This window comes from Pithys albifrons, chromosome 10 (genome assembly GCF_047495875.1).
Source record: "Pithys albifrons albifrons isolate INPA30051 chromosome 10, PitAlb_v1, whole genome shotgun sequence".
NCBI classification, from domain to species: Eukaryota; Metazoa; Chordata; class Aves; order Passeriformes; family Thamnophilidae; genus Pithys; species Pithys albifrons.
The window spans coordinates 24,982,356-25,003,012 of record NC_092467.1 but is presented as its reverse complement, the minus strand read 5'-3'; the positions used below and the strand labels follow the sequence as shown (position 1 = coordinate 25,003,012).

Sequence of the window (20,657 nt, the reverse complement as noted above, 5' to 3'; positions counted from 1 at the left end):
ACCGGGAATGTCGGTTCACGGCTCGCCCGGCCTGGCAGTATCGGCTCATTTCCCACACCGTCACCGCCGGGATAGGAAGGCGGCGACGCCGTGCGCTGCCATGGCAACGCCTCCGCATCGCCGCACTGCGCCTGCGCACCCCCCGCCCCGATGGGGCATTTTTAAACCCCCTGCGCGCGCGCTGGCAGTTGGTTTCCCCGGGGCGCGCTCGGATTGGCCGAGCGAGCCCTTCCCCGCCGCACGTCGATTGGTCGGAGGCAGTCGGAGAGGGCGGGACGTGCGCTCTGATTGGCCGGCGCGGAGCAGAGGGTGGTCGCGAGCCGCAGGAGGCGCCGGAGCGGGCGGGACGCGGCGGGTCCTGCAGCTCCTCGGGGATCGCGGTGGCACCGGAGCCCTTCAGGTCGCTGCTCCTCCCTCACGGCCCTTCCGCGGCCCGAGGGGCTGCCGCGGGCAGGCCCCGCGACGGGGACAGAAGGAGGGTGGGCGAGTAGAGCTGCTACCCTGCCCGAACAGCGTTCGGCCCGACCTGGATCCGAGGTACCCGCACCGGCAGGGCCCGCATCTCCCCCAGCCTCTCTCCGAGTGCGCCCCGGGGTATAAAGAGCTATGAGTGGGAGTCATGCGTCGTGCTTGCCGAAAACTAGTGGAAATGGGGGCCTTAAGCAAGTTTCCCCTTTAACAAGCTTAAATTTGGGGGTGTTTTTGATTTATTTGACTTGTTTTATTTTTGGCTTGTAATGGGAATTAATGGAGTGCTGCTGGAAATGTGATAGATGGATGAGTTCCTTAAAGGACTGCCTTAAAAATAAATTTCTTTCCTGGCGACTTGAGGAAATGCAAAGGAAGCACCTTTTCTTGGCAAAGTTTCACACTTCAAGTAACTACAAAAGAAACTTCTTGGTTATTGTTAAAAGTTGTTGAGGTACTTGCCAAGTGATGTGGACTGTCAATTGTTTTGTGTTTTACTTAATGTAATTGGTTTGCACAACTCAAAAAAATCTAATCCTGCTCGTGTAAATACGTGAATGTGTTTATGTACTAATTTCTTTAGGTCTCTTTGAAGTTTCTTTGCAAGTTTTGCACTATATTATTTGAGTTATGCTAAGCCTTTATTTCAGTAGTCTTCAAAGCTATAGTGGATTGAATGCTCAACCTAAATAAAATTACTAAAACAGGGCTTTAGGAAGCTTATCTAATGTTAATTTTTCTAAATCAAGATATTTTGTGTGCCATGGGAGTTTCTACTGATAGCTGTCTTTTTCCCTTAACTATATCCCGAGAAGCTTTTTCTTGGGATTTATGTGCAAACTTGTGTTTTGGCCTACACATCTTCCAAGGCTTTACAGAGAAAACGGTCACGTGGAAAATAAAAGTTTTGTGTTGACTTTGTAACTCTGACAACTTCATAGGACAAAGTTTCTGCTTTGTTGAGCTGGAGTTAAAACAAAAAGAAAGACCAACAGCTTATGTATCCTAAATCTTGTTTTTCCAGTGCCACACCTTTATTCCTTTTTTAAACATATAAGATAATTATGTACATTAATCCATTTTTTATCTCTGTGATCTTCTTCCCAGATTTGTTCCTGAAAGGATGGTCCCTTTCAGTTTCCCTCTGTCCAGGTGTGCCCTTTGGGACCCAGTCCCTATGGGTGATGTCATTGGTGCACACATTACTTATTACAGGTATTGATAACCTCTTTTGTTAAGCTAAAGGTTAAAATAAATCATGAATTGTGTGATTCAAAGCCTCATTTTATCTTTTGATTTTTATTGTATGACAAGGCACAAAGGAAAAGGAAACAGAGTGTTATAAATGTATAGGGGGTTTCATTGCAAAGATTTGAGTTTCACTTTCCGTGGTATAACACAGTCGAGTGGGCTGGTGGTGCCTCAGTCTAAAGTGACTTAGTTTCTTTCAGTTTTCTGAAGTAACTGCATATTTGTAGTTTTCTTCAACATGTGTTTCCTTGTCTTTAAGTAGTTACAGAGTAAAATGTCTTTTTGACAAGTAGGATGCAGACAGTGTGTCTCATGTAAAACTCACAACTAACTGTTTGACTTCCTTCAGGAATCCGGATTAAAATGCAGAAAGTTCCAATGAAGCACTTGTGAATTTCTAGGGCAATCTATTCCAAATCTGACTTGAAAAACAAATAGAGGATAAAATTTGATTGTTATTACTCAAATGGATAATTTTATACGTGTGTGTGTGTGTGGCTTGGCACACACACACAAAAAATTTTTATACAGGTGCTACAGAAATCTTGCTGTCGTTATTAGAGCAAGTATATGGATATTTGTGCGTGTGGAGGGGAGACAGCCCTTACATACAGGTCAGAAGGGCATCTACTTGAACTTTCCACATAATCTTCTTTGAGTTAGTGTTAAAAGGTCAACATTTAAATAGAGTTTAAAGTAAATTACTTTTATGGAGCCCTTCACTTAATGTTGAGCAGGTAGGATGTGAGCCACCATCACCATATTCACGTAAACCAGTAGCTTCACTTTCAACTTTGACTGCTTTTCAGGTCAAAATCAGAGAAGCTCTCTCAAGCTAAAATAACGCAGTATTTGATGCTCCAGATTACAAATTTACTACATTTTTTACCAAGTAGGGACTTTGTACTTACCCAGCCTTTCTCCATGCTTGCATTCCTGTGTCATTGAGTCCCATCTGCGTCTGCTGTCAGCATCCACAGTAAATACTGTGCTGGAATGAGTGAACACCACTTCAAAATTAGTTAAGATTTTGTTGCCTCTTCTACTCTTTAAACTTAGGAGACTTTTTAAAGCTCCTGTGATTTGGTTTTAGTGTTTCTAACTTTTCCCATATTCTATTAAAATAATTCACTTGTGTTCATTTCTACTTCTTGTGACAATGGTGCCCTTAAGATGGAAAAGCTTCTCTCTCTCATTGTTACTAATTCTCCAGGGAAAAAAAAGCTCTTCTCTCTCCTTGCTATGTATTCTCCATAGGAAAAATTGTTTCCCTTCTGATGTTGGTTTACTGGACTAGTCAAGGCAAAGACTCTTGTTAAGATGATTTGTGACTTAAACTTGCTTATTGTCTCTTCTTAGAAACCCCAGGCTGTCTATGCAGGAGAAAACCTTGCGCCTTGCCTATCGCCATGCTAAGCAGAACGAAAAGAAACTGTTCTCCTGTTTTTTGCTTGGGACCCTTGCAGTAAGTGAAGGTAATTTTAAACATCAGGTAGACAGTCAATATTGGTTGGTTGAATAGCTGTTATTAGGGAGCCTGAGTTGTTTCTCTTGGGCTCTAACTTTATTTATTTATTTTGAAGATGGGGAAGGCATAATGCTGACAATAGACCGCTTTGATCCTGGTCGAGAAGTTGCCGGTGGATCAGGCAAAATTCCAACTGCATCTCTTCCTGGAGACTTTTTGATTCCATGTACAATTAATGCCTGGGGACCTTCTTCAGATAGTATTATAGTGCACAGGGCTGAAGATATCAACTTGGCTTTCAAGGTAGGCAGCTCTTAGCAACTTTTGTATCTCTAAACAATAAACTGTCATCTAGACAGGAGACTGGACTATGCATAGGGCTTGATTTCCATCACAGCTGAAGTAAGACTGTAATTAATTATGTGAAATGAGCTGTTTGAGTGTCATTGAAAAGTGTATTGGAAACTGTTAAAATCAGTTATTTGTCACAGGTGTTTAAGGATCACACAGTCTTTAATCTTGGACTAAAATCTTGCTGTCTGACTAATAGACCGCTGGTCTAAACACCAAAACCAGCAAAACAATGATTGCAGCAAACTTACTTAGGAGAAAACAGCTTTTTTTTTTTAATCCCAAAACTATCATGGATGTGTTGCAGTACTTGGGCAGTTGTTGATAAGGTGTTGCTAAGGAAGTGACTCACAAGAACTGTGTAGGTTGGTAGCCATAGCTGAAATGTGTGCTGCTCATTTCTGTGCTCTGCTTTAGACATAATCTGCTAAATACACCTTCCATTCCTGGGAATTTTTCCCTGTAGGTGTCATACTGTGTATTTTATAATACAAGGTAAGTTTGCTTCACATCTAAACTTTATCATGATGGTACATCCAGATGTTAAATTACAAATTAATTCATTACAAGTGAGAAAACTTCAGCAGATCAGCTTGAGCCTTCTAGCTGTCTGTTACTTAAATTACATAAAAATTAATATAACACAAAAATTTTTAATACATCATAAAACAATACTAAGGTGTGCATAATTAATTTTCAAGTGTATCCTACATTAGTCATTACATTTGGTAGAGCAGTGAGCTTTGGACACCTGAGTTAATGGCTTTTTGTATAGTACCTATTGCAGTTGTAGCTGTGATGAATGATTTGAGTTCCTAGTGTAATACATCTTAAATCATGGTAATTACAGGAAGATAATTTAGTGTATTTTACTCTTCTTTTTTCCTTCTAGGGTCTGCAGCAAAGTTTGTGCAGTAAAGAATCACTGGATCTTTCTAAACTGCTCACTGTTCGAGCTCACATTGTTTTCACAGAAAACCTGGATAATCTACATTTTAGTTTTCACTGGGCTTCTATTACTGTGGCAAATATCTTGGAGTACACCCCAGTGAAGTCTGTCCCAATCATTCCAACAGCCCTTGCAAGAAATTTGAACAGTCCTATGAATATTGCACAAGTCCAAGGAACTTATAAATGTGGGTGAGTAAAGGGTATTGCCAAAGCTGTCAAAGTTGCCTGGCAGTTTGTTGCCTTTCTTAAAGGAGGAAGGTAGGAGAGATCTCAACTGTACTTTGCTTTTTAGTAAAACAACTGGCATAAGAATAACATAACTTCTAGTCTTGGAAAAATATAAAAAGTTATGAACAAGAAACAGGAAATAGGATGGAGGAGAAACATTAACTGGTTCAGTAGAAGTTCTTGCTTTTGGCTTCAGTAGAAGGATCTTCCTACTGGGGTAAGGAGACACACCTCTAAATAACATAATAAATATAACCAGCATCCAGCTTTTTAAACAATATCAATGCTTGCCCTAGAATGAAAATCAGATGAATGCAGATCAAACCTTTTTTTGTTAATGGTGCTTCTAAGATGGTTTTGGGGAATCATCATTTTGACTGGTAACTAATTTAGTAGGATGAGCTAAGGTTAGATCAAGGAAATAATTTGAAATAACTGAGTGTCATTTTATTTGTAGAGAGAATTGCGTTATGAATTCCTTTCTGAAAGTTATTCTTCAAATTTAACGTGATTTGCACCTCTGGATTTGTTGTGAATGCTAGTTCTAGTATTCACTAAAATCAGTACTAATACTGAATACATTTTGTCCTTGATAATTCTTTGATACATAGGGAATTGATGAAAAGCACGGGAGTTGCTGTAAGTGTGGAGTAAGAGTAGTTTTGATTTTTATTTTTTTCCTGAACTTATTTTCTTAAAATATTTTCTAAACTTACGTTTTTCTCTTCAGAATTTTTTTCTGAAAGGCTACCTTCCAAAATACTAAAAAAACCAACTTCTGCTTTCTTTCAGCTACCTTACTATGGACCAAACACGAAAATTACTTTTGCTGCTTGAGTCTGATCCCAAGGCTTATGCTCTGCCGTTGGTTGGAGTGTAAGTGTTTTGCTCTGTCCAGATTCATACACATAATGATTTGAGATGTATCTGAGGGATTACGTAGTGGAAACTTGGTAACAGAACCGTCTGTAACTTGGTATTTTTCTTACTTCTAGGTGGCTGAGTGGAGTTACTCATGTCTGTAGTCCTCAAGTCTGGGCCTGTTGCTTGCGATATTTATTCAGTTCTTCAATCCAAGAAAGGCAAGTCACTTCTATAGGTAAAACATAGAACCTGTTGGCTGCCTAAAGATGTATTCCACAAAAGTGCATGGCAACATATTTCAAAGATATTTGAGGGAATTCTGTGATTTATATGTTGTATAGAGGTAAAGCTCTCTGTTTTAAATGTTCTTTCTGGTTTTGGCTTCTGCCTCAAAATGTTCTATGACTGAATTGTTGAAAAGCTAGGCTGATATCTCAAAGATAAAAAGGGGTAAACATTAATATCACTAAAGTCACTGCATTTTAGTTTAACGAAGGGGCCATAACCAGGAAACATTTTAAACAGTGGTGGGGTTTTGGGGTTGGATTTGAACCTTTCTTATGGGTGTTTTCTTTAATATAGCTTTCTCCCTGGTTGTGCCTGACCAACATGTTGAAGAATACTGATTTGCGCCTAATACTGCCCTGTTAAGATGTCCTGTTAAATATTCGGGTTTTTGTAATAGTTTTTGCATTCTGGTTTGGTTTTTTCATTGTGATGTTAGGAGATAATCATTCCTCATTCTTGACATCTTTTCACTTGTAATGTTTGCCAAGTTCTGTTTGTATAGGGGGACTTCAGGTGTTCATATTTTAAAACTGTATTTCAGTTAAATGAAACTTTAAAATATGCTTTATGCTTAAGCATTTCATCTGTTTGACCATAGTTGTTTTTAAATTATGAAATAAAACCACATTTAATGAACAGATGTGTGTGTAATTACAAAATAGACTTCTTTCCCTTAACAACTTAAATACATCCAAATACTGATAAGAGCCCAATTAGATATTAGATAGGCAAGTTAGATGCTTGACTCTCATTAACTTTCACTGATTCCATCATGGAAGTGGATTAAGGAGATTTGATGAACCATGCAAACAGAATTAACCTCTGCAGGCTAACTGGCTAATCTGTGCATCAGACATTTTTAACTCTTTAAGTTATAAGCATAATTTTGAAGTTCTGCGTAAATGCCTTTTTCAAGCATCCTGTTTCTACTGCTTTCTTTATCCCATATATTATTTGAAGAAAAGCAAACAAAATCTCACAAGCAAGCATGTCACAAGTGCTATAAAAAGAATTTTTTTTCCTGGAAACACATTGCTGTCATTATCCCTGAACTTTTGTGTTAAAAATGCTAACTTGTTACTCCCTGTTCTCAGCTTGCAGAAAAGAAATAACTTCAACTTAACTTTTTTTTGTTAAATTTCTTTGCTAATGAGAATTTGTTGGATGTTTAGGGATAAGTGAACCACTATCTCTATAACACATCTTCAATTAAATTCTAAAAGGAAAATAAAGCACAATATTATTTTTACAGATGTTTTCTTCTATGCTATAACAGAAGTTTTCCAGGAACTCATTTCAAGTATTGAGTGATCATACAGATTTGAACTACAGAAGAGACTAATTTCTTTACTTTTCTTTGATTTTTATGTGATTTCAATCATAAGTCCATCTGCTCTATCTATAGCTCAGCACCACTCAGAGTGCTGTGATTCACTAGTTTGCTGAACTGTGTGAAACTTCTCTCACTATAATGAGACTCTAAGGACCTTCTTCCTGTTTTAAGTTTTTTTAAAGATGTGTTTTGCTTCTATTTTAGATGTTTTTCAGAATCTGGGCGCTTTCTTATTGTGCTTTATTCGTTGACACACAAGGAACCAGAATTTTATGAGTGTGTTCCATGCAGTGGACAGACTGAACTGGGATTTCAGATCTTAACTTGCCGTGAAACAGTACAGCTCTTCAAAGTAAGTGGGTTGGTTTTCTACTGCATCATGTTACTTCAAAAATTGACATAAAGGAATCATTATAATGTGACCTAATTGGAACTGCAGTGTTTGAAAATGATACAGCTCTATAAAGCTACCTTTTTCCAGTGATTACTGTAAATTCATTTGTCCCTCAAACTAAGAGATGACTTCCAAAGTCAGCACTGCTCACTTCCTTAACAGCATTAAGGGTCTATCTTTAAATGTGCTGTGTTGTGCTTGGTTAGTGCTCCTTCCTCCTACTGACCTTTTGGCTCTGAGCAGAGATTCAGACTTCCTACAGCATTTGTTAATTTGGTGTGCCGTGTGTACACTGCCCACCTCTAACAGCTGCTATGGGTGATGCTTTCTAGAGAGCAAAGATAAGTCATGTGCTTTGCTTGAAGTTTAATGTAAGAAGGAATTCAGTGGTTCCTAATCAACAGGTCTCTTGTTGTGCTACAGTAATCAAGTAAGAACAATTTTATCATTTTGCAAAGTGACTCTTTGAAAGAATGTTATGATACCGTCTCTGGGAGATAACTAGTAAGGTTTGAGAAAATTATAGGAAATATCAGTTCCTTGCATGTTTTCCTAGGCTTATGCAAAATCTGAAGTTGAATTGTCAATCTGCCTGATAAATGCTGCTATGCTCTGGCAAAGAAGCAGTGACTGCCATGTGTGTCCTGTGCTGTTTATTCTCCTCTTCCCAAACAAATTGCCCTGTTCAGGGCTGCCTTCCACCTTTAGCCAAAGGACAGCTTAGCTTCCTGAAGGTGACTAGCCCCTCAACAGAGGGTCACTTCTGTTGCCTCCAGGACTTGCCCAACTGTGGTGTGTGAAGCAGTGTAGGAACGTTTGCTGTTTCCTACAGTGGTGAAGGCTTGTGGAAGAGTGTCTGAGCAGTTACAGCAAGGAAGCATCTGCTCATGGCTATAATTAGCCGAACTACTTCACAGGGTAGCAGGGGAACAGTGTTAAACAGGAAGGGAAGTTGCCTGCCTCCTTGTAGTGGTGAAAAATTTAAAAGTACAGGGCAAGCAGTAAATAATCATATAAATTACCTTAAAACTGTTTCTTTGGAAGTAGTACCTCAGTGATTAAAAGTTTGAAAGTTTCATGCTTCACAAATATGGAACACTTTATTCCAGAATGTTGAACCCTCAGACAAGAGCCCTATCCGGTTTGAGTTGAGTGCAGAAAGCCAAAATGCAGAAACTGAGTTCTTCAGCAGAGTTTGTCAGAAACTTCCAATCAGAAGGTAAATCTTTCGGATGTCATTTATAAGCAAAAATGAAATGGTTTTTTGATGAGGTTTTTGACCTCTTCTATGCCATATGTCAGTTTAGCTTGCATACATATTTTTACATTAAAATCTCTGTATGTGCTTTTGTTTATTCCTAGAGTTAATATTTTTCAAGTAAGATGGTCAAATTGAGTGTATTCCAAGAGAAACGACTCAGTTCAACTCTTGGTACTGGTGGTTGTAATTTATACAGTCAGTGTTTCTGAAAAGGCTTCCTGCTCATGAAGGTTTAGTTCACTGTATTAAGCTTTGAGAACTGCCCTTTGAAGCAAATCTCTAATTAAAATCTACTTAAGTTGGTAAAAATTCCTTTTTTCTTCCCACTTCCCAGAGCTCCAAGGCCTGGATAGGTTGAAACATAACAATTTTTAAGAACCTGGGTTATCCATCAAATTTTTATCTATGACTGAGATGGCCTTTATTTTCCTTCAAACAATGTTGCAATCTTTACTGTAGCACTTCCTATCTTTAATATAAATCAGTGCTTTGCTGTTAGAATGTCACTTAAAAAGTGTGTATATATGAGGCTGTGAGGAGGGAGGGTTAGTATCTCTTTGCCCAAAAGCAGCATTTGTACTTTCACTGTTTGATCTTAAAACTGTTTGCTGTGTGAACTCCCTGTCTAACCAGAGAGAAGATGGATAGCAACTGCTTCTTGGAAAAATGATGCTGATATTGCACTGTAGATGGCACAGTGAAGAACATGACATTTCATGTTACTGCTGCCAAATCTGACAACCAAATGTTTTTACTTTGATTTATTTTGGTTTTAGTCCTCTCCAGAGCTCTTCACCCAGCAAGTTGTCAGCAAGTGATCATGACTCTGGCGTAGAAGATGAGGATTTATCCCCAAGACCAATTCCAAGTCCTCACCCAGTGAGTCAACAGGTAAGTAAATAATTGCTCTGGACATCTCAAATGTGGCACTTAGAGCAGCAAAACTCATTGTAAGGGGACTGGAGAGTGTAAAGCTTCTGTCTTAAAGTGCTAGAAAAGGAAAACAGAATTGAAGAAATAGACAAAAAGTCCTAACTCCTGCTCTAGTTAACCTGCTTTTTTTCAGATTTCTAGACACTTTAATTCCTGTAAATGCTAGGATTTGGAAACAGAGATAGTAGTTTCTACTTTAGGAATCTTGTTACTGTTGAATGGAAGAGCTGTGTTGTCTGAGGAAGAGACAGTAAACTCTTGGGTATTTTGGAGTAAAAGGAATAAAGATTTGCTACCATGTCCTTTTTTTACTTAATTGTTTACAAATACAATAAATAGCAACCCTTGTACAGCATAGGTCTAGAAGGATGTGACAGTTGTGGGTTATTAAATATGTTCTGTTGTACCTGTCTGCTGGGTCTAAGAATAGTAAGAGGGAACATATAGTCCCCTTCTAGTAGGGGAATACCCATACTCTGAAATGTGCTCCCTAATGACATGGAGCATTCATTTGGTAGACATGACTGTTATGCTGTATGAAAGCAATTTCTTCCTTTAAGAATGATGCTAGAGATCTTACTGCTTTTTCTTTATCTGGATTCTCCAGTCTTTTAGGAATGTATTCAATGTGTAGTTGATTTGAATTTGATAACTGTCATATATTGATTTTCAATGACAACACTTTCTTTGAGGAAAATCTGCATGTAAAGAAGTGATAATATTTTAAAATTATCTTAAATTTGCATAATTGTCTCTTCAGGTTACCAGGATTTTTCCTTCAGTGCCAGAACTGTCACTTATTTTGGATGGGAGTTTTGTAGAACCAGGAAAAGCATCTAAGCCTATGGGGACTTCAAATGCTAAAAGTCTACTCTCAGTGCCAAATCAGCCTATTAAAAAGAAGTGCTGCTTGAGATCTACTTATCACCCCACCCAGTACTCAGAAGACAGGCAGAACTTTTCGGCTAATATGGGGGATCCCTCTTCGCGGCAAATACCAAATCCTGTAAACCAGAAAATTCCAGCCTCAGTGCCTTCCAGAGGAAATCAAGCTCAACAGACGCATTGTAAGACAGCTTGCCCTCAATTAAGAAAAAGTTCAGGATCATCTTCTCCTTCAACCCCTTGTAGTGGGCCTTCCCCAGATACATCTGTGCACCACCCCAGAAAGCCATCAGAAAGATTTGTATTAAATCCTGAAAGTCTCACACAACAGGGAGAGCCTCCAGTTAGGAAAACATCAATATCCAGTTCCAAGCAGCTTCCTGCTGTTATACAACCAGTCCTCTACAACTCTGCTTTCTCACCAGACAGCTGCAGACAACCACCAGACCTGCAGGTGCCAGCTCAAGTGCCACCTTGCTGTTCAGGATGCAACTGTCAGTGTCCTCCTTCTGTCCACTATAATCCAGTAAACTCGTGGCAAGGAATTGGTCAAGTGAACCCCAAACATGGCGCAGAAATCCAGTCGGAGATGGCTCAACAGAAGCCATGTGCGGTGCTCCATCAAAATATGATTTGCCCAAATATTTGCTCCAATCCGGGATATGCCACAAGCAGCCCTATAAGCATGAGCTATCATGGGAAAACAGGGAGCTGTGCTCTCGACAGTGGCTTATCACCCGGAATGAGAATGCTGTCAAGTGCAAGCCCCTCGAGTCCACAGTTCTGTGCAGCCCACTCACCGTGCCTGTACATGCCTGCTTCTAAAGCAGGATCAGATAATGGAATGATGGGATTATCTCCAGATGCATACCGGGTTCTTACAGAACAAGATAGACAACTCAAATTACTTCAAGCTCAGGTTTGTGGAAATGGCAGCTTTCTCTTCTACCCTCTTGGTGATTATGCTTTGATAGTTCCCCTGCCACAGGAATTAAATTAACTGTTGTCTATCCATGTTGGAACAAGGGAGCCTGTCATAGCAGCTGCAGTCAGGATGGAGAGGGGTCCTAATGAGCTCTGCTAACTGGTACCCCTTAAATGAAAACTATTTGGCTTGCATCTAATTAAATTTTGCTCTTATTTCATCATGTTACCATAACATGAGGGTTTCCCTTTAGCACTCTTTTGCAATGGAAAATGTATAAATGCCTTGCTATATATATTTGTGTGAAAAAAAAATTATTGCATAGGCTATAGGCTTTGGAATATTGTAAACATACAGACGACACACAGAATGTTCTCATGTGTTTGCTTTGTCTACCTGCAAGCCTGCACCTCCCTGAGCTGTTCTGAAAATTTCAGTTGTCTGCAGCAAACTGGCAGGATTCATTAGGTCTTTGTTGCTGTGCTGAAAAAGTGGGCTTTGGGATCTTGCTGGGTTCTCTTACCTTACCAGATTAAGTTTCCTCAAAATATCAGCCCCTTAATTAAACTGCTGCCTCTGTATATTGCAGAGTATGATTTGGGGCTGAAGAGCCAGAGCTTAAATATTGCTGCTGCTGCTGAATGATAGGAATAAGAAATTTGTTCACAATACTTAAACTAGAAAATTACAGCTGGAATATGTTTTTGGTATAGTTCCTGTGCATGAAACCAAGCTCTCAAAGCATGGGCATGAGAGAGAGAAACCTCTTCTTATTGCAGAAATGCAAGCTTTACTGTTAAGGTATTTCTCCCTGAAGCTGTGAACTAATTGCTGGACAGGGTGAATGCAAATCCTAGAGTGAAGATTTGCCTGGGCAAACTTAATTTTACCGTTTAAGTGCTTAGTTTAGTAATTAATACAAAGTTGGTGTAGGGACAGTTGGCATATGAATGCTTGGCTCATAAGTAGTTAATAGGCTTTATATATGAATGAAAGGGACAAGGAATACTTCCAACAAGTGTGGTGCAAATAGGCTTTACTCAAGCTGTCTTGGTGCTGGCTTTGCCAGTGTGCTTAAACCTCTTCTTTGCTATTTCTGCCAACGTCAGAATTCGTGTTTTGTTTTATGCTGTGTGCACTGCTGAGAACTGGATGATTATCAGACTCCTGTGGCAATGCAGCCTGGATTTGAATCCAGATCTTAGAGGGACACAATTTAGTAATTCACTTTTGCCAATTATAGCTTATATTTTCTTGTATGGATCTCAACTTTCTAATAACCATTTCAGATCCAACGCTTATTGGAAGCACAAGCTCGCCAGGCTTGTTCCTCTGAGCCGGCAGCAGCGAGCTGTGCTCTGCAGCCTGAGAAGCAAAGGGACCTTGTTTCTATGGAAACACAGACCTCACCACGCTCACACATGAGGAAAAGTGTGAGCGTTGCTGTGAGCACAGGTAACGCTTTATTCTTTTAAAATAGACTGGCATCACTTTTTCTGGATGTTTCTGGGATTTACTTGGGCATGCAGAAAATGTTTTGCAGAACTGCTGAAGCTGTGCAAATGTGTGCACCTGGATCCAAAAACTAGCTGAGTTCTCTTGGTGTTATTTGCAAGTTTAGGCTGGAGTTACTTTTGGGTTTGGGCTGTAATGGCAGTGATGGCCATCACTGAAAATTATTTTACCAATGGCTTTAGAAAGGTCTTCTATGTAAAACTGTGCCTTATTGAAAGAAAAATCCACACATTTTTTGAATTAATATGCTGTTTTGAAAACTAATAGCTTCTATGCCATATAGTGTTCTAATAAATATATTATTGATGTTATTTGTAAATCATGCAGGAAGAGGAGACTGTACCTGCTTTCCTTTAGGCAAGTGATCCAGCTGTATCTGTAAAGTTACATATTAATGTATTGGTTCTTGTTAAATCCATGGAAATATTGTGGTTAGTCTGGGGGTAACTTTCAAACAGGCTCAAGGTCTGCATTAAAATGATTTAATGTGACCATTTCCTTTTCATCAAGTATGCTTTAGGAGAAACTAGGATTTGAATGATGTTTTGGCATCTCATAGCTGATTTAAATCCTAAACCACTTTTAAAATGGTGAAAAAAACATGAATTGGAGAAAATTATTCCTCTAGCTTTATAAAGCCAAAGGGTCTCAGAAGAAAGTAATGACTTTCTTAAATGGATAAGTCTTTAATTTTGTCCTAGGTGCTAGTTTATTTTGGAATACAGCCTCAGAAAAACATGATGACTCCATACCACAAGGGAAAAACGAGGATGAAGAGATTTCTAAGGAAGACATAAGCATTTCAATTAACACTGAACAGGATGGAAGTAATACAAGTATTGCTTCTTCCTTAAGAGTGGTTGACATTCCCAGCTTTGTAGAGAGTATTCATCTTGTGGAAGAAGGAACTAATCAGAACATTCCCCAGTAAGTAACCAGAAATATCTTGTCTTCACATAATAGGCTGAACTGCCTTTCATAAGTTACTACTTTCATAATATTTTTATCCATGGGAATTATAAATAGTCACCTGACTTCAGTAGTTGTGTTCTTTCCCTTTTTTGGTTTTTAATTATGCATTGAATTGTACAGCTCACCGAAACAGTTGCCTTTAGAGTCTGTGTTTATCAGTCATGCAGGTTTAGCAGGAGCTGATGGCAAAAGCCTTTAGCTTGGAAAAGCATGTACAGTGCTGGCAGCATTCCTTTTCTTACCTTAAATCCTGGCTGGGAAAGGGGATGCTGCTATAGTCAGTTGTTTTTTTACAGTGGCTTTTCCCTGTCAGCATTTGTAACCTTTCCAATTCTGAAGGTCTTGGGGCAAAGAGATTGTAATTATGTGACTGTTCACTGAATTTCTCTAGATTTTATACCTAATTACTTTGTGTGTAATGAATGCAAGTACTGAGTTCACTACTTGAGTTTAATAATTTTTAAGCTCAGATTTTTTCATAGTGCAATGACTAATCTCAGACTGATTTGGAAAGCGATTTTATAACTGTTTTTAATTATCTATGTGGATGCTATTTCTGCATAGGGAATAGTTCGACAATTTAGCACTTCCAATGATAAAGTAATCTATAAGTATAAAAAACCAAAGGATTGGGAAAGATGTTGGTAATTAAACTGTAACTTAAACATTCATAGTCCTTGAATAAAGTTCTATCTGCAAACATATACTGCTACCACAAATATGATGGATTCAAATCAGTCTTCGGAACATTGTATTTTAGGACAATGCCATCTTAGTGTTCTTTTCAACTTGGATTCATAAACCTGTAAAATAGCTGTATAAGTATCTTGTAGTAAGAACGTAGAGCATCATCCAGATTTCTTTGAGAAGGAAAATTTTGGGAATGATGAATAATTGCTATCGTAACTGTAGTGATAACCTACATTGACTATCTAGTATATCACGTGGTTTAAATCTTATCACTTTCAATACAGGCAATTGATCAGTTGAATTCTGAAATTCCCTTATCTTACACTTGTCTCCTCAGAAGGAACAGGAAGGGGGAGGAGGGTTGCCTAAGAATCTCCTCAGAATGATGGTAGTATTGATATGTCTGGTCTCAAAAGGTTTATGAGATGCACACACCAGGTGACTGAGGGGGAAGCAGAGGATCATGTTGTAATTCATTCTAGAGTATTTACCCTTTTTACCCTTTATGGCTCCTCTTTCACATCTGATTTTGAGAAATATTTCAACAGGGTGTTTATTCTCAGTTCGTGATACTCGGTGTGCACTTGTGTGTTTGTAACTGTCTGAGGAATTTTTAAACTGCTACAGGAATTCCATCATCAGTTATTCACCTTGGTAAAACCAGCTTTTTGAATGTCATATTTCACTGCATATGAAAGATACTTGTTCCTAAAGGCTTTTAAGTGTGCATACAAATGCTGAAACGTTAGACAAACTCCAGATTGTTAAGATTTCCTTTCATCTAAGGTTGTCATAGACTGTCATTGAGTTTTGACTAGTCCAGAGAAGCCATTGCTGCTTCTAAATCATCTTTTGAAAAACCATTGTAGCGTTACACTGCAAGGTGTATTTCCTCAGTCCTCAAATGACTTTTGAAAGAAAATGACTGCAGAAAGGAGCAAAGTCTCAAGCAGTAGATAAACCAAAAGGATCTGTTAGCAGTACTTGATTTTTCTTCTCCGTTCATGAAATGATAAGGTAGATGTAGTGCTAATTATGCTTTTTCTGTTTCAAGGAAATGTCTAGCTATCTTGGTGTTCTCTTCTAGAAATGGAAACGTTTCCCAGGCACTTGTTTGCAGTTCATCCTTGGAAGAAAATATCAGCGTGTCTTTACAGAAAGAACCATCGGAGGGAGCCAGCAACCAGGTGGTGGTAACAAGTGAGCAGAACTCAGAGCCACCCACTTCGCTGCTGCCTCGACATCCATCAGAGGATCAGAGGCTTTACCAGGACTTGCTGGTAATTCATGCACATTTTATAAGCTGCACTGAGTGCAATAGTCAGAACAGCACTCTGCTGAAGTTATGATGTGGTATTGGCATCAATGAAAACTGTGTGTGGTTTTCAAGTTCACATGTTGTGCTCTACAGAAAGTTCTAAGTTTGTGGTTCTTTTTTTCTAAAGGGTTTAAGTGGTTATTTTGTACTTCACTCTTTCATGCATACAAGGAGTATTGTCTACTGTCTAATAAATAATAATTATTTTCTTCAATGATGTCAGCTGATAACTTCCCGAATTAGTGGCTTTTAAAATAGCATGGTATTTTACCTTCAAGTCCCTTAAAGGGCAGATACTTTAATCTTGAAGAATGTCAGTGATGTGCCTAAATTCAGAACAGACTCTTATAGAAAGCTTGAAATGTAAGATGTTCTAGTGTTTGACTACACTGCTGTGAGTTTAAGTGATTGCATCTGAGCTCAATCTGAATTTGCCTTCTTTGTCAGAATAAGCTATTAACCCATCGAGTTGTATTTGGAGTTGAATAAGAATAAGCCAAGATTTTGGTTTTTGACAGCTTCTGCATATCATATTTTTGCCATGTGGTCTCTTCCCTTCTTTTTTTTGCAGGGCCAAGTAAACTACCTCTTAAAGTCCTCAGAAGAGCAAGATCACTTGCCTGTAAAATCTGTATTTCTTCATGATGACGGTCCTAAGTATAAGGATACTGATGATAGAACAGAAGTGGCTTCAGTGACTGACGGAGGAGTGGTGGATAAAGAGAGTGTCATTAGTGCTACACTCAAACAGCTGAAGAGTCTTGGAGTGACACTGGACTCACCTGGCAATATGAAGAAAAATACACATAAAGTGGAGAATGCCAGGTAAAATACTGGTGGTTTTGATGGTAATTTGTAGATCCAACTGGAAATGAAGGTTGGCACAATGAGTGGAGACTGTGATCATTGCCGTTGGGGATTTGGTTGCAACTTGATCTACATGTCCTGCAAAGGTGAAACACTGGCTCATGCTATGGGCATTTCAGATAAGTTTAAGAGCTCTGCTCTTAAGTAACTCATATTATTTAAATATAACACAAGCAGTTCTAGCTTCTAGAGGATCTGGTGATCCTTAAAGTATTGTGCATGCAGTAGCATGCAATTCCCTAGGATAATGAGGCTGCTTGAGTAATTTCAATCCTTTGGGCTATGTCAGAGTACTCCAGAGTAACACTGGACTTGGGAGACAGCTCTATATTTTCTTGTTGCGTCTTAACCTTTGTGTTGCATTTCACCAGTGTATACATGAAACTGTTACCATGGCTTTGGTATCTAATCAAAACCGGTTCTGTCCTAATTGCTTGTTACTGGGAGTGCTTTCCCTTGAACAGAGACACTGCAGTGACTGGGGAGGGGAGCACCCATGTTGAAACAGAGGAAGGAATGGAAGTAACTTCTGAAGATGAGGTTTTAGGCACAGGAATTTACTTATATAACTGCTTAGGCATAGGCTGATTGCCTGGTACAGCTTCACTTTCATCCTTATTGTTTTGATCCTGCTATGTTAACTGTTATATAAACAAAAAAACCTAACCACCTCCTAATTAATCTTCTCTTCAGCTACATATAAAAAGCTGGTTCCAGTCATACAAAGTCTCTTCTCCCCTTTCCACTTGAATTTTATTGAGTGCTTTTCTGGAATTCCTGGGCTACCTTACTGGCTGTGAGAGTCTGTCAGTATTCTTTTAATGTCAATAATGTGCTAATGAGTGAACCCATAGGACAAAACTGGAACTCTTGGAGTTTTTTTTTCTCCAAACTTGGGGAGTGGGGTGGAGTTCTTCCTTCTGCCAGTTTCATGACTGATAAACATTTCTGAGAAAAGGTCTACAACTCAGTAGAGAAAGAAACAGTGCAACTCTACAGCATGATCAGTGGTTGTTGATCTGAGCCAGTTTATTTTCCCTAAGCAAACTTCAGAATTTGTGAAATAGGAAGCTTCTTTAACTGTTGACTTGAGGAGTTGGGGTTTGTGAATGAGTATACAACACATGTACTAAATGCACTGCTTTATAACTACTGCTGGTGTACCGGAGCTTGTCCTTTTAGTCTCTAACATGTAATGTATGCAAAGAATTGGTGTCCCAAACAACAAGACTGAGTGAATGTTTTCTTACTGAAGGATGCCTTAAAAAACTAGAACCTTGTAGGCTTCTGGAAACCGATACTATGTCAGAGTTTCTGAAAAAATCCTGGCATTGCCATGCATTGGAAAAGAGATGTTCTTGGTCTCTCACTGGATTTTTATCTTCTATCTAGTTACAAAATTTGGGTTGGATGGTAGAATCTAGAGTCGTAGGATCAGAGACGTGTAATGTTACACTCACTGTTGAGAAAAGACCAAAAGCTCAAACCTGCTTTAAAACAAAAACCAGTCTTGAAACCTGCTAGAGTTGGGTTCATCATATGAGGGTACTTTGTATTGAATCAGAAGGGAATATCATCCACTGTCTAACACAGTGTTTGGGTACTGTGGGGTTGAGTAGCTGCTCTCCAGTGCAGAATGTTCGATCTTAGTGCTGAGCAGCCTGATGGAACTGTGGTGTTCAGAAGGAAGGAGAAATCGGTACAGTGAGCAGAATTCCTATATTGTGAAATTCATACTTTTCCTGTAATGCTAAACTAACTTTTTGATGCTTTGATTTCAGCATCTTGGCATGCATAAATCCTGAAGCAGTGGTGCCTGGATTAAATTATATGTCATTTGCCAATGTCAGCATGTGTGGCTTAACTCCTAACGTTGTTGATCTGAGCATGGAAGCAAACGCTATAGCACTCAAGTATCTCAGTGAAAAACAGCTATCTCAACTGTCTCTCAGTCGCTCGGGCCAAAATCCTCCTGCAGATTTCTCTCTCCAAGACATCTTGCATACAAATACGGACAAGAGCATGGTGGGTCTTAGCTTAATTTCACCAAACAATATGTCTTTTGCGACCAAGAAGTACATGAAGCGATACGGGCTGATACAGGGCAATGACAGCAGTGAAGATGAAGAGGAACTGCAGGTTCAAGATGGCAATTCTGGCACTGTCAAAAGCAAAAGTGTGCCAGGCAAAAACTGTACCTGTGTGTTGGACAGCTTCAACCACTGGAGTGAACTATCCAAAAGAACTGATGAAAGACTTCCCATTCACCTAAAAGGTCACAGCAGAGAGTTGACTGCTAATGCTTCTCCACCAGAATTAAACAACCCTGTATTAAGAAATATTGCAAATGAAATTTTTCCCCCCAGAGCAGATCAAGCAGATGAAAACTCAGTTCAGTTCTTAAAGGATGTGAAATCAAAAGCCAAATTGTTACCTGGGAGGGTTGAATTTACTGAACAACCCGGTAGGAAAGACGGACAAACTCAGGTCTTCACTGGAAATCTACGTACTCCAGCCCTTGAAACATTAAACCAGTCAAACAGCATAAATTCTGTTGGCACCATTCTTGATGTGAAACAACTCAGGCAGTTACCAAAGTTGTTCTGACTATCCCTCGAGACGTCTGGCAAGCACTGTTTCAAATCAGAGGGACCTCTTTGTAAAAGATGACAGAAAACCACAGATTAAGCTGTCTTTGAAGAGGTCACTGTGTTGCAGCAATGTAAAACGTTGCAGAGCTGAGTTTTCAGCCCAGGTCTTGGACAGCCACCTCTAAAGTGCCTGGCTGAGGTGGTGCTGATCAGCGCTGACATACATGTGCACTTTTGTTTACAGTTAGGTGTGATTTTAAAGCATATAAAAGGTGAATCAACCTGAGCCCAAGATGTACTCTTAATTATAATTTTAACAGTGATTGCTTAAATGTTCTTCTGTTGACTTTTCAAAAACACTGACTTTTACATGTTTGTCCCAACTATGATCCACCGATACTGTGTGTGGCAGAGCAGGGGTAACACAGCTAAAGCACTAATTTCTAGAAATTTGCTGAATGGTTGGATTACTGTGTGTGTGTTGTGTCTGGTGGAAGAAGGGAAGTATAACTATGGCTTTACTTTGCATAAAACTATTTTTAAGTCAGCCAAAATGGCACATGTAACTCTTTGTATCATGAAATCTTTGAAGGAAATTGGGGAAAACTAGCACTTTTTAAAAACTTGTTTGTGAGGTTATTTTCCTCCCCTCATTGTTTTCTATTTATTTAAAATTACATACTGCTTATAAATGTCAAAGGTTTCATTAAAAAAAAAAATCTTTGCTTGTCTGATGATGCATTTATTTAAGACACATGTGGCTTCCCAGTCAGTGTTAGAATGATTAACTGGAAGTTCACTGGTTCACCTGCTCCTGAACTCAAGAATTCTGATACTGGGTGGTGAGGTAAGCAAAAATAACATTTACTTTGTTCTGAATTAACATGTAACTGTTCTGTCATCAAGTTCTACAGTCTATTAATGAAATTACTCTTTTCCCCATAACCTTGTGATGATAATATTCCACTAGCTGAAGAATCTGGTTATTTATGGTTTAAAATTCCAGTTCTGTTAAAACTTTGACTTTTGTTCAATTTCTAGGAGTAGTAAGCCTTTGGTGGTTACAGTGTGTTGTCCCTACTGGTGCAATCCTCAGGTTCTCCT

At 39.0% G+C, this 20,657-nt stretch overlaps 1 protein-coding gene across 1 annotated transcript; it reads left to right on the top strand.

Moving 5' to 3' along the window:
• The first annotated feature begins 317 nt into the window (after positions 1–317).
• On the top strand, positions 318–20,271 carry STIL (STIL centriolar assembly protein). The gene is made up of 16 exons (XM_071564688.1): positions 318–537; positions 1,576–1,683; positions 3,079–3,194; positions 3,303–3,490; positions 4,431–4,678; positions 5,510–5,593; positions 5,713–5,799; positions 7,407–7,554; positions 8,706–8,815; positions 9,634–9,748; positions 10,551–11,594; positions 12,890–13,055; positions 13,817–14,042; positions 15,865–16,057; positions 16,667–16,920; positions 18,744–20,271. Exons 2-16 carry the CDS (start codon positions 1,592–1,594, stop codon positions 19,567–19,569), a joined length of 3,897 nt encoding a protein of 1,298 aa, XP_071420789.1. The 5' UTR covers positions 318–537; positions 1,576–1,591; the 3' UTR covers positions 19,570–20,271.
• The last annotated feature ends 386 nt before the right edge of the window (positions 20,272–20,657 follow it).